The sequence below is a fragment of the Blennius ocellaris genome, assembly GCF_963422515.1.
Source record: "Blennius ocellaris genome assembly, chromosome: 8".
Lineage (NCBI taxonomy): Eukaryota > Metazoa > Chordata > Actinopteri > Blenniiformes > Blenniidae > Blennius > Blennius ocellaris.
This window is the reverse complement of record NC_137657.1, coordinates 3,092,373-3,106,684: the sequence shown is the minus strand read 5'-3', so window position 1 is coordinate 3,106,684 and position 14,312 is coordinate 3,092,373. Positions and strand designations below refer to the sequence as shown.

The 14,312-nt window shown below is 43.6% G+C and overlaps 1 protein-coding gene across 3 annotated transcripts in view; it reads left to right on the top strand.

Annotated features, from left to right (window-relative positions):
* The window catches only part of ncalda (neurocalcin delta a), a 68,275-nt gene extending 58,110 nt beyond the window's left edge, over positions 1-10,165 (top strand). For all 3 annotated transcript variants that reach the window (XM_080500667.1, XM_080500666.1, XM_080500665.1), the window contains exons 3-5: positions 4,283-4,388; positions 5,800-5,920; positions 7,409-10,165. In XM_080500667.1, the coding sequence (XP_080356793.1) occupies positions 4,283-4,388; positions 5,800-5,897 (204 nt within the window). In that variant the 3' untranslated portion in view covers positions 5,898-5,920; positions 7,409-10,165. The remainder of the gene's footprint in view (positions 1-4,282; positions 4,389-5,799; positions 5,921-7,408) is intronic.
* The last annotated feature ends 4,147 nt before the right edge of the window (positions 10,166-14,312 follow it).

Below are 14,312 nucleotides of genomic sequence, written 5' to 3'. Positions count from 1 at the left end.
TTCTAACAAACTGCATCACAACTTGGTGTGGGAAGTGTACTGTGGCGGAGCGTGAGTCACTACAGCGGCTGGTGAAAACAGCCCAGCGCATTATCAGGACTCCACTTACTGCCCTGGAGAACATCCAGAGCAAGTGCTCTCTGCGTAGGGCTCTGAAAATCGTGAAGGACTCCTCCCATCCTGCACACAGACTTTTTATCCTCCTGCCTTCTGGCCGCCGCTACAGGAGCCTCCGGACCAGAACCAGCAGTCACTCTACTGAACTCTCACCACATTAAAGCACGTTAATGGCACTTAGTCCACTAAATGTAATATAATGTAATTAATGTAAATTCTAGTAATGGCAACCTCACACTGTTCCCTATTTATTTATTATTTATATATGTGAGTGTGTATGTGTATATAATATCTGATCCTTGCAATATTGCACTTCTGGTTAGATGCTAAACTGCATTTCGTTGCATTTGTAATGACAATAAAATTGAATCTAATCTAATCTAATCCCCTAATCCCAACCCACACACACACACACACACACCTAACCATACGCACACACACCGACACACACACACAGACACATGTATACACATACACACACACGTACATTTACTTGGGGGGCATCCCCCTGGCCCGCCAGGCCGCCAGCCAGGCCCCCCCCCCCCCCCCCCACCAGGCCGCTATGAGATCCCATCCTCCACCAATCCAACCGTGAATAGTGAGGGTGAACCACAACCCAGCCCCCCCGGGACTGCCAGGCCTGAGTGAGCGTGCCCCCCGTACTCCAGCCGCACTCACCCCGGAACACGGTGGGACCACAGCAGGAGGTGCCTCCCCCCCCCCCCCCCCCCCCCCCCACCCTGTGGAGTGTTGGATGCATGTAGAGATGTGTATTTGTGTTTTGAAGAGGTGATGCAATGCATGCGTCTAAGGTGCGGTTTAGCATTGAGGGGTAGCGGGGGCCCGGGCGTTCTACCGCTTCTGTAGGTATGAAGGAAGAAAGGATCAGCTCTGAGTGATGGAGGTTTGCTGAAGAGCGTCTGGTCACAGCTGCAACAGGAGCTGGAGTCTATCCTGATGAAGCCAAAAGCAACAGCCGGAGTCCGTCTCTTAGTCCTGCCGGAGTTTAGTGTGTTTTCACTTTCATATCATTTTTAAGTCCATCGCATTTTCCTGTCAAACCCATTTGAGATTCACTCAATAACAAATTCATTTCTAACTGTAACCTGGTCTTTCCTACAGTCTGGCTGCTTTTTCGTCGTATTCAGTAAGCGCGTGATAAAAATCTCTCAAATACTGATTTTTCAATCTTAATCTGTCAGCCTTCTTCTTCTTCACAAACTCCCACTTGCTGCTATCAGACCATAAGATGAGATATTCCTGTATTAGACATTCCAGACATTGCAAAGGAGAACATAGATTTTATTATTTTTTTAAACGAGAGTATGTTCATAGAATAAACCAGGAGTGTGAGACATGAGAGCCGTATCAGCGACGCTGCCATGAAGGCAGCCACCTCGTGGCTATCAAACTCGGCCCAGAGCCGTCAGGAGGAGTTTGTAAGTGCTAATTGTTTGCTTTTGTGAAAATATACACATGTTCAATACATAAACTCTGTGCCGCAACAACAAAAAAGTTTAAATGTAAAGGTTTTTAATTTTACCGGTCCGGCCCGCTCATAACGAAATTGGGTTTAATGTGGCTCCTGAACTAAAATGTGCTTGACCCCTCTGGTATAAATATCATATACAGTACACAATATAGAATAATTTGTACATGTATACCCATTATGAGATGATAGTAGTATTATCAGATGATATGTATACAATACAGGTATGCATTACCTGCTCATAGAATGATTTGAGTAGTAGTTAATATTTCCTAGTACTATATATGGAAATAACGCAATTTATTTTGTGTCACTTGTAATATTAAGAAAAAGCCCCTCATACATATATTTATGGTGCCAATACAGAGTGATCATCCAAGTCAAATAGAGATGAGTGAGGCAGCGATGAGCTCAGCCTCGCCTTGGATTGTGCAAAATCACACAATCAGCTGCGTCTTTTTACTTTCTCAATGTTTTTCACTTCAGGAAACGTTTGCTTTTTCACTGCCAAGCAGCCATTTTTAGCTCAGTGTCAAACCTCCTGTGTTTCACATTTATGAAAAAACTTTTCAATGGTAAATATTTGGAGGAGGATTATGGATTTTTTTTAGAAAGTTGAATTTTTAAGCTTCAAGCCAGGCTGTATGTTGCCTATAACTGGTTGTAGGCATGAAGCAACCAGTTAACAGTGAAAACAGAGATAAAAAGCACCAATATGAACTTTACACTTTCAACTGCAGTGCCAGAAAATGCTTTCTATTTTCTTGGTTTGATTTCTTCTTTTTGGATTTATCTTTATACATTTACTTTGAATATTGGAGCTCTAAAACAGCTTTAATTATCAGTAATAAATTAATTCTTCTCTGCAATAAATACTTATTAAGAATATTTGTTCCCTCCAAATGGCAAGAAACAGGAGCATGCTGGGAAATACTCTTCTATTTCTCATCCAGAGATCACACAGAACTTAAATGAACTTTTCCTCATTTGTAGATTCATTATTCAGACCAGAAGTGTGGAACACCTTCCGGACTGGTTTCGGCCCGCCGGCCTTCTGTTTACCACTTAGATCATTTCATCTTGATTTCATGAAGATTTCTCATTGAATAAATAATCACTTTTATGCCCATCAGGATGGTAATTATGACCTTCTGACCTTTAAAGAGTCCACACTTTACCTGTTTTGAAGCTCGCACTGATAAAAAGAACTTTTATTGGAATGTTTTTAGAATAAAAAGGGTTGAAAGCAGAAGTGGTGGCTCTCTGGGCCTGATGTAATGGAGCGCAGTCTCTCTCTCAGCAGGTTACGAGCTCCACATCGTTTCACTTCTCATCGGCTACTTGTAATTTTTGGGGGTTTGTCAATTTAATCTCGTTCCACCGGGTTAACTTGGATTAGACCAGCCGCTAAATCCCTGGAAACGTAACGGCTCGGGTGTGTTTGAGCGATAATAGCTGGAGCTGCGTCTGTGCAGCGGCAGCACAAGCAGCCCCGGCCACCGGCCCTCCCCTTATCACGTCAGCTCCCATTCCCCTCAACACTGCCTCCTTATTAGAGGCGGAGAGAGGTGGGCGGGGATTTCACTGTTTCCTGCCGGGCAGCCTGCACTCCACCGCCGAGCAGAGGAGACGCAACACTGAGAAATAGTCTGCGAGGAATTGTGTGGATCAGCAGGCTGCAGCTACAATCACAGAACCGCCTGGTCAACTCTGTTCTGGGACAGTAGAAGAGCTTCTGATCCTGCAGGATCTCTGTAGACGCTGTTCTCTACACTGCAAGTCACATCTATTATTAAGTTCATCATGAAGAGGACCAAATCTTTTACAAGTGTCTGGGACACGTGAATTTGTCCGTGTCCACATGTAGTTGCTGCGTTGATAATCCAGCAGCTTCTGTTCCATAACCTTCTGGGAATGAGCTCCTCAGCTCTGAGCCTTGATGCTTTGTTTTCTTCATTGCAGTGATGGTTTCTCTGCTTCTCGCCACTCTCTCTCCGGTCCGGCACACTGAACCCTTTCTGAAGCTGTGTTTCTGTTTCCTGATACTATTCATTCTTTGTTTAAATTCTGCTGTGCAGCTTTGTCTTTTTGGCCACATATTGTTTGTCCTCTCAGTCTAATACAGTAGTAATGGAGACTTTCCTGATGCTGAAGCGGCATCCATTGTTATACGGTGACATCTAGTGGCTCCAGGTGGTGTCTGCAGGCTCATTTTGATGTACAAGTTGCATGAGCAGGCAAACAAGTGAGAAAAGTGACTGATAATCCAGAAAACATCTGAACTAAGAATGAATGTACCCAAGTGAAGAATAGTTTTTGCTCTTACTGGGCACATTGAGAGGACTGGTCACCACTGTGGGTCCATGAGCTTGACCCTTGACCCCCCCTCAGCTCCTCAGTGCAGCTGCTCACGGCATCCTAGAAATAGGAGGGGTAAATATGGAAAAAGGAATTCCTCCAATGGGATTAAAAAGAAGCATGATTAATTGGTTTACTTTGGACTTTCTGGCTGTCACACATGTTGTGGATGCAGTTTAGTCTGTTGTGCTTTTGTCCTCACATTGTGTCTGCACAGATATCACACCTCCTGGCAGGAGGAGAGCCACAGAGTCCATCGATTGTTAGAACTTTACACCTCCCAGTTAATCTCACCAACTCGTGTGTGTTTCTGTGCAGGCGATATATAAGATGGTTTCCTCTGTGATGAAGATGCCTGAGGATGAGTCGACGCCCGAGAAGAGGACGGAGAAGATCTTCAGGCAGATGGACACCAACAGAGACGGTAAGCTCAGAGCCTTCACTGCACTGACCCCACAGAGGGATTTTACTCTTCACTTTGTGGAAAACTGATGATTAAACGCTTCTCTGTGAAGCAGTGGTGGTGGAAGATGTCAAAGTTGTTATCTTCAACCCTGTGGTGACGGTCAGACTGTCGTACCCAGCTTCATGAAATCCAGATGCACAATTCGTACTATGTAATGGATGGACCTTTGGCCATTAGTTACTGTTGCTAACCTGGACAAGCTGTCACAGCTTAATTTCCTTGGTTTCCCTCCTTTTGAAAATGGATCATAGGAGCTGCATTCAGAATCTGCTGTGTCTGTGTGAGCTGGACTGGCTGCAGCCAGTGGACCCACACACGCCCATCTTGGGAAGAGGAGGAATTACTTCCTCTCGTGGCGCCATGTGCCAGAGCAGGGCTGCCTAATTATGGGAGGAGTCAAAGGATGGAGCCTTCCTTGATTGTGATTGGCTAAACCCTCGATGACGCTATATAGGGTTTGATTTCTGATTGGCTGGTTGGAGCAACACACTTTTTAAAACCTGAAACAATCCAGTGAGAGAGGAGACTGACTTTCTTCACTTCCGGGGCGTCGTTCCAGGTATTGGAACAATTATTACTGTTGTGCAAAAATCACTTTCTAATGGTTTTTCTAATATGACCCCTTTAAATGAGTCAAATAGCCCAGAAAACAACTACAGTGTTGCCAGCCCTAATGGTTCTCTACAGAGCTGAGCGTGTCTGACAGAGTCTGAGCAGTTGGTAGTTGAATGCTATTGGTTCAAATGGATTGGGGGCGGGGCTTAACAAAAGGACAATTAAAGGTTGAGGCATCATTCACATATTAATCTGCCTGGATGAGCTGCAACATTTCCGGCCCCACTCACACGATGATGTTTTTAAGTGAAAACAGAAAAGCTTTGTTGTATTTTTGTTAGCCACTGAAAACACAACTTTCTAAATAACGCCTCTAAAGGTGGGATGTTTTAAAAACGCTCCCTCTCCATGGAGACGGAGGAAAACGCAACTTTTCTGACATGCTGCTACTGCACATGCCCATGACAGCCATAGTCCATCATTCTTCTGCACATGCTCAGTAGATGGACAATAACCACAATCTCTGCCTCCAGACTGCCATGACTCTCGGCCCATCTTGTCCTGAGTCTTGGTGGTTTTATAGCTGAGACTGGCCGTAATAAATGAAATTAAAAAGGAGTGTTTTCTGAGAGAAAGGAGGAGCAGCCTGTTTTTACCTTGTTAATGTATGGAGCCACTTGTCACTGTCACCTGGTCAGCTGGTCGACAGCTGCTGTCATCACACACACACACACACACACACACACACACACACACACACAGGCAGAACAGTAAAGGTGACAGTGGGACAGATGAAGCCTGCTGTGTGTTTCAGGGAAGCTGTCTCTGGAGGAGTTCATCAAGGGGGCGAAGAGCGACCCCTCCATCGTCCGCCTGTTGCAGTGCGACCCCAGCAGCGCCGGGCAGTTCTAAACCCGAGGCGCCAACCAACCCCCGTGAGTCTCAGTGAGCGGCGGCGTTCTTCTCTGAGCCGCATTCCTCCACCTTCCTGTAGAGCGGCGGAGTCCAACATGAGGCTCCAGTCCCGACCGACACCACCCAGCTCATTGTGAAACACCCAGAGAATTTCACTAAAAGTCACTTTTATGTTGACATTTTAGTTATTTTCAGTAGGAATTGTGTGGTTTTGGTGAACATATTGACATTTTCATCACATCAACTGGGTGCCACAACAGAGAGCAAGTTTAAATTTCAAAGTTATTAATGTTCTACTTTACCGCTCCGGTTCACTCAGGATGGAACTGGACTGGATGTGTTGGATTAGACTCTTCATTTCCTCATCCAGTTTTCCTCTCCATGAGTTCAGTTTGAATTCTAACTAAGAATCAAGGTAATGATCAGAATAAAGCAGTTCTAAGATAATTATCTTTCTTATTCTGCTTTAAATTTGTATGGTGAAAACAATCCATAAGAAAAGAGATCAAATGTGTTTTTTTACTTGGAAGTGTCGCTTTTTGTCTGGTTGTTGCTCCGATGAATCTGCAGTATATGATATCAAAGTGCTTTTAACAGAGAGATAAAGAACGAGCTAATCCAGCAGCCTCTCACTGTTCCACTGAGACGATCAGTCACTGATCTAAGAGGAAAAATTAAAAACTAAGCTTCGTGACAGTTTGAGTTTTCTTCTCATGGCAATGTGAAGAAACTCTGCTCAGTTGTGTTTGATGGAGGTGAAGCTGCAGAGTCCTCGTGTCCAGTCGTGTTGCGTGGCTGAGCAGGAGGAGGAGGAGGAGGAGGAGGAGGAGGAGGAGGAGGACGGCCACCAACGCTTGGTGCCTCGCGGGCCGAGAGCTGCAGGGAGTTTATTTGAGGGAGCGTGTGCGGCGCAGAACGTGGTAGAGGTCATCCACGGAGCTGCAGTGAGTTTGGCCTCCGTGAAACCGGCCGAGGCGGGATGACGGTTTGAGACGCGGAGTTAAATCGGACTCTTAAAGGATCAATTACCAATTCCAACACAAGAGCTTTTATTTTTGTAACTTTACTGCAGATGTGTCTTTGAGCAAACCCCACACCTCTGTTAAACGTCTCGCAGCTGGAGGTGAATTGAAACGTTTGGTAACTTCATAGTCCTGAACATGAACTATTGTATTGTCGCATGAGTACTTTTACTTTACACTTCTGTTAATGAACACTGTTCTGTTTGTCTTTTGAGCCCATATTTCTTCCACTTCCTGCTCCTGACTGATGTCTTGTAAACAAACACATCAACGAGCACAGCTTGACGACTCAAACCCAATACTTCTGGAAAGTCTTTTGTTTTTCACATGTTAGGTACTAGATTGTATTGTGGAGCTGAGTTTGATGATCAACCTGCAGATGAATGAATGAATGAATGAATGAATGAATGAATGCCATGTCGGACCGGATCTCCTGTCTGGAACAGTGAATTGAAGAGAACTGAGGTTTCCTATTCGTCTCCACAGCGCCACTCAGTGACCCTGAATGCCTGAAACTCCCCACTGGCGGAGCAGACTGAAGATGAAGCATGACACGATGATGACAATGATGAAGGACGCGGGCCTTCAAAATGTACTGAGGACTTTCAAAGATGGGCACAGGAGCCACACCCCCCCCCCCCCACTCCTCCTCCTCCTCCTCCTCCTCCTCCTCCTCCTCCTCCTCACTCTGTATGTAGACTGATTCCGGGTTTGCAGTGGATGGTTGTACATATGCAGTCTGACCCGGAGTCTCTGTGTTTGATTGGCTGGTGGCGCCAGCGCTCGGTGTCCCTCCCCCTCTTCTCCTCTTTTTCCACCCTCACAATGTGTTCGTGCGTTTGTGTACTTTCCTATTTTTTTCCGCAAACTCAGTGGACTTTCCTTTTCCCACTTGGAGGCGGGGACGACGCACCGAGCGACTGAGCATCTCCAGTTCCTCTGGTGTGGTGAAGCGCCGCTCCTCCCGTCGCCACTCCTCTTCTTCTCCTCCTCCAGTACGGAGAGACTTGGAGAGTCTCCGGCTTCACGTCAGACGGCTTCCTGTCCCGACGAGTATTTGTAGATAATTTTTAAAGCATCAGCGTAGTCCGGAGCGCTCAGCTCAGAACAAATGTCGTGAAGTAATAATAATATTAGCTGTTTTATTTAAACCGGATGTCGAGCATGCGGAGCGCTTCTCCTCTTTTCCACTCCTTTATCAGACTCTTTGATGTTTTTAAGCGCTTGCATGTGAAACCCGGGGTCATGGCGGTGTAGGGGGAGGTGATGGAACACATCTGTGTGTGTGTGTGTGTGTGTGTGTGTGTGTGTGTGTGTGTGTGTGTGTGTGTGTGTGTGTGTGTGTGTGTGTGTGTGTGTGTGTGTGTGTGTGTGTGTGTGTGTGTGTGTGTGTGTGTTGTTCCAGCCCCTCGCTTGCTCCTATGTGTCAGTGTGGTCAGTAGTGGGTGTGGTTAGTGGGTGTGGTTAGTGGGTGTGGTTAGTGGGTGTGGTGAGCTGAGGCCGCGAGACGAACAAACACCAGCCGGTGGCGTCTTGCCCTCCGTGACTCACCAGCTCACCTGCCTGTCTTCAGAACACCAGTAGTTTGGAACCACGTCAACACGACATTCCAAAGTAAAGATGAATATCATCAGAAACATGGATTTTTTTTTCCTTTTTTTTTGGGCCGTTTCTATAAATGTAACTTGTATTAGAGTAACTAAGGACACAAATACACCGTAGCATCCTGATGGAGGAGAGAAAACCTGCGCCCTCTACTGCTTCACACTCAACCTGCTGCAGGCTGAGAAGTGGAGCCGTAGGGTCACAGAACCTGTGTCTGGAACCACTGGAGCATCCCTGAAGAGGAGAAAATACACTGACAATACAAATGTCATGAATCCACTAATGTTCTGGAATATATGAGCCATTATCACATTTAACACTCTCGCAAGGGTTATATTTTTTTAATCTTTTCAAAATTCAAAATGTGCAACAGATATTTAAATTTTATATAAATATGGCAGAATTTCTTGAAAATACATGTTTTTGTGCATGTTTCTTATCAGGAAAAAGTGTCATGAGAACACATACATTGAGGATGATATTTATTGTAATTTATCATTACATTCAAAATGGTGCAAATTATTAGAATAGACACAGATGATTTAATTTGGTGTGGGAATTGAAGTGATAAATTAACTGAAAGTCTGTAAATGAAGCTTAAAGTTTAGGAATCATTAGAATTGATATTGGGTTTAAATGGGGTTGATATTTTGCCATTCTTCTTTATTAGGACTCAGCTTGAAGGCAAACGGGGCTGCTGCAGAGAGCTTTAATATTTCATGATGCATCGTACCAATGAAGCAATTTTAATGCAACATTTCAAGTATATAAAGTATTTTTAGCATTTTTCTACACCCAAGTTAAAAAAACAAAAAAACAATGTGCTTTAATAAGAAATTTACAAAAAGAAAAACTGTTTCCAAAAAGGAGTTCCATGGTTCTCTACATAAGATGTGAACAAGTGATTTCAGACACAGATCAAACTTAGTAAACAGATATTTTTTTGGGAAAACGCCAACTATGTGAAAATAGTTTTTCTGATAAACAACCTGCAGGCGCTGGTCCAGGTTTTTTCTCCTCGGCTCCAATTTTCCTCTCAGAAAACACAAGAATGGGGTAAAAAGTGACATTTGGAAAAGGTCCGAGCAGGATCCACGTTCTGCTGAATGTACCTGAGCACAACCCCCCCCCCCCCCCCTACAGAACCCCCCATTAGAAAAGCTTTGAATGTTCAATTGTATAACTGCTGTTTTTTTTTTGTTTTTTTTTAAGAAAATACTAAAAAAAAAAAAAAAAAAAAACAGATGCAGACCAACAAACAAACCAGAGAATCACAACTACTGCAATGATACTGTCACTCAGTTGCGCTTTTCTCTCTTTATAGGTTTTTGTTTTTGTTTTTAAATTGAGAAAAACAAAATGTGTGTCAGACGTAACATTTCTGCTAAAACAAAAAACAGCATCTTGTGATCAAGTGCCAAATAAAAAGAAATAAATAGTATTGTATAAATTTCTACTGTACAATTGTTATATGTTGAACAAAATGTTTGTAATTGTTGCATTTTGTAGGTTTTGTATGGTATCCTGTATTTTAGTGACTTCAGTTTTGGAACACAGGATTCTGTTTTTTTGTTTTTTTCTTTCTGGTCAATTTGAAAAAGGCAAGAAATAAATTTACGATATATTGTGTGCAACATATTCATGTGTTGTGAGGTCATTGTCACTTTTTTTTTAATCTCTGGACTGTTCTCTTCCTGGTCTTCAAGCTGCAGCCATGAAGATTCTACGCAAGAAAACTTGATCTTATTAGTTCATTTTCACACCAGTTGTTTTCAAAATGACTCTTAACTCACAGCTAAAAAGGACTTTTAAAAAATGGTAAAAAAAAAAATTAAAAAAAATAGCTAAAAACCATAAATGGGGAAAATGCTAAAATAATTGGAATTACTAAAAGTAATATAACAGTTAAAAACATGTACATCTGCTTGAAAGAGTCAAAATAGTTAAAAAGGTCAAATGTCAATTTTCTTAAAGAAATAAGATAAAAATGGCCAAAATCAATTCCTAAAAAGTAATAAAATGCTTCCCTTCCTAAAGTACAATAGAAACTAGATGAATACAGTGTATTTGTACGTATATCAAACCTATACATTAAACATTTTAACGGATCTGCTTATTTTGTGGCTCTACTTTAATTAGATTTGATAGAAAGTGACAAAAACGTGGATTTTGGCCGTCAAGGTCCCAGACTTCTGGTTTAATGGCTCCAATCTCAGCTGAAAGAAACTTCAAAACTCACACCTGAAACTTTTTCTGACTGGGGCGTTCAAGTTCAAAACTCCTTCACACCAAGCAGGACAAAGACCCAACTGGAATGCAAGAAATTATTATTATTGTTGTTAATCTTTCCTTTTCCTCCAGAACTGCTGCATTTTTGACGGCCTAAACAACCGTGTGGAACATTTTGCACACACACACACATCAAACCAGCACAAATATGATATTTCACAAGAATCATGCATGTGTGGCTCCACAGCAACCCCCTACAATATTGACACTTTTGTAATGTTTGCTCAGACGGGCAGCAGGTTTGCCCTCCGTCCAGGGAGTCCCAGTGGGTCGAGCTGCAGGATGAACTCACCTACTGTCAGACCAACAGGAAGTCAGGAATTTCACCTCAACTGTGAAATGTTTGTGACGATTTCCTCCTCGGTGCTACAGCGAGTCCAAGAGGGCTTATTTATACCTTAGTTATCAGAATCTTCCAAATCGGTCAAAAAGAAGATTCTCATGGTGACACCCTGACCAGGACACAGGAAGTGAGGTCTCTGCTGTAACCTGCTGCAATCTGCCTGAAACTTCCCGTGTGGCACCACACTGATTACTGAACACATTTCTTTTTTTTTTTTTATTCTTTATAACACTGATGTGTTACTTCATTCATTTTTCATAGAGAATGCAGTTGAGATGTGTGTGTTCTGGTTGCCAGACCCTGAAGTGAGCCTCCTGGTTCCTCACAGGCCTTTTAGCCTAAACTTGGTTTTTCAAAATAAAGTCCAAACCACTTCTCAAGTTCAACACATTCATTAGGCAAAGGTAGCAAAGTGCAATGTTCAGCGCTGGACCCTGGAGACGTGTCACACAAAGAAAAGTGTCAGAATATGAATTTCCTCCAGGTTTTGATCAAACCAGCGACAAGAGGCTGCAGGTCAGTGACATCATATGGCCAAAACACTCTGGACAAGCTCGTCAAGGAAAGTTTGATTTGATTTCCAAACTTTCACACATCAGCCATTTTCATTATGTTTAGAGTTGCAAGAAATTCCCTCAATGACCAGTTTGACAATTTCCATTGCGGCTTTGTGAGGAGGAGGAAGAGGAGGAAGAGGCCGAGGAGGAGGCTGAGTGGAGGAAGAGGAGATTGAGGAGGAGGAGGCAGCGGCTGAGTGCATGAGGAGGAAGAGGCTGAGGAGGAGGAGGAGGAGGAAGAGGCTGAGTGGAGGAGGAGGCCGAGTAAGCCTGTTTGATAGTTTATTTGTTCACCTTAGCAGTTTACCTTTAGCTCCATTCAAACCTTGTGATATTTGACATGTCAGTGTTTGGAGCCACAGAGGGAAGTGGTAGAAATGTCCTCCGTCGTCCATTTTCAGAAACTTTTAGTTCTTTCCCCGCCACAGCAGACGTCCCTAACTTGCGACAACGTCGATTATTATGTCACCAAGTGAAAGTGTGGTCCGACTGCCACACCGACGTGATCGCCTTTCACCAACTCCTTTAGGAAGCCTCCCAACACCTTTCCTTAACTCCTTTAGGAAGCCTCCTAACACCTTTCCTTAACTCCTTTAGGAAGCCTCCTAACACCTTTCCTTAACTACTTTAGGAAGCCTCCCAACACCTTTCCTTAACTCCTTTAGGAAGCCTCCCAACACCTTTCCTTAACTCCTTTAGGAAGCCTTCCAACAACTTTCCTTAACTCCTTTAGGAAGCCTTCCAACAACTTTCCTTAACTCCTTTAGGAAGCCTTCCAACACCTTTCCTTAACTCCTTTAGGAAGCCTCCCAACACCTTTCCTTAACTCCTTTAGGAAGCCTTCCAACACCTTTCCTTAACTCCTTTAGGAAGCCTCCCAACACCTTTCCTTAACTCCTTTAGGAAGCCTTCCAACAACTTTCCTTAACTCCTTTAGGAAGCCTCCCAACACCTTTCCTTAACTCCTTTAGGAAGCCTCCCAACAACTTTCCTTAACTCTTTTAGGAAGCCTCCCAACAACTTTCCTTAACTCCTTTAGGAAGCCTCCCAACACCTTTCCTTAACTCCTTTAGGAAGCCTTCCAACAACTTTCCTTAACTCCTTTAGGAAGCCTTCCAACACCTTTCCTTAACTCCTTTAGGAAGCCTCCCAACACCTTTCCTTAACTCCTTTAGGAAGCCTCCCAACAACTTTCCTTAACTCTTTTAGGAAGCCTTCCAACAACTTTCCTTAACTCCTTTAGGAAGCCTCCCAACACCTTTCCTTAACTCCTTTAGGAAGCCTTCCAACAACTTTCCTTAACTCCTTTAGGAAGCCTTCCAACACCTTTCCTTAACTCCTTTAGGAAGCCTCCCAACACCTTTCCTTAACTCCTTTAGGAAGCCTTCCAACACCTTTCCTTAACTCCTTTAGGAAGCCTTCCAACACCTTTCCTTAACTCCTTTAGGAAGCCTCCCAACAACTTTCCTTAACTCCTTTAGGAAGCCTCCCAACACCTTTCCTTAACTCCTTTAGGAAGCCTCCCAACAACTTTCCTTAACTCCTTTAGGAAGCCTTCCAACAACTTTCCTTAACTCCTTTAGGAAGCCTTCCAACAACTTTCCTTAACTCCTTTAGGAAGCCTCCCAACACCTTTCCTTAACTCCTTTAGGAAGCCTCCCAACACCTTTCCTTAACTCCTTTAGGAAGCCTCCCAACACCTTTCCTTAACTCCTTTAGGAAGCCTTCCAACAACTTTCCTTAACTCCTTTAGGAAGCCTCCCAACAACTTTCCTTAACTCCTTTAGGAAGCCTCCCAACACCTTTCCTTAACTCCTTTAGGAAGCCTCCCAACACCTTTCCTTAACTCCTTTAGGAAGCCTCCCAACACCTTTCCTTAACTCTTTTAGGAAGCCTCCCAACACCTTTCCTTAACTCCTTTAGGAAGCCTCCCAACAACTTTCCTTAACTCCTTTAGGAAGCCTCCCAACAACTTTCCTTAACTCCTTTAGGAAGCCTCCCAACAACTTTCCTTAACTCTTTTAGGAAGCCTTCCAACAACTTTCCTTAACTACTTTAGGAAGCCTTCCAACAACTTTCCTTAACTCCTTTAGGAAGCCTCCCAACACCTTTCCTTAACTCCTTTAGGAAGCCTCCCAACAACTTTCCTTAACTCTTTTAGGAAGCCTTCCAACAACTTTCCTTAACTCTTTTAGGAAGCCTTCCAACACCTTTCCTTAACTCCTTTAGGAAGCCTCCCAACAACTTTCCTTAACTCTTTTAGGAAGCCTCCCAACACCTTTCCTTAACTCCTTTAGGAAGCCTCCCAACAACTTTCCTTAACTCTTTTAGGAAGCCTTCCAACAACTTTCCTTAACTCTTTTAGGAAGCCTTCCAACAACTTTCCTTAACTCCTTTAGGAAGCCTTCCAACAACTTTCCTTAACTCTTTTAGGAAGCCTTCCAACACCTTTCCTTAACTCCTTTAGGAAGCCTCCCAACACCTTTCCTTAACTCTTTTAGGAAGCCTTCCAACAACTTTCCTTAACTCTTTTAGGAAGCCTCCAAACGCCTTTCCTTAACCCCGTGACGTCATCCAGGGGTTAAGGTCAAGTGAA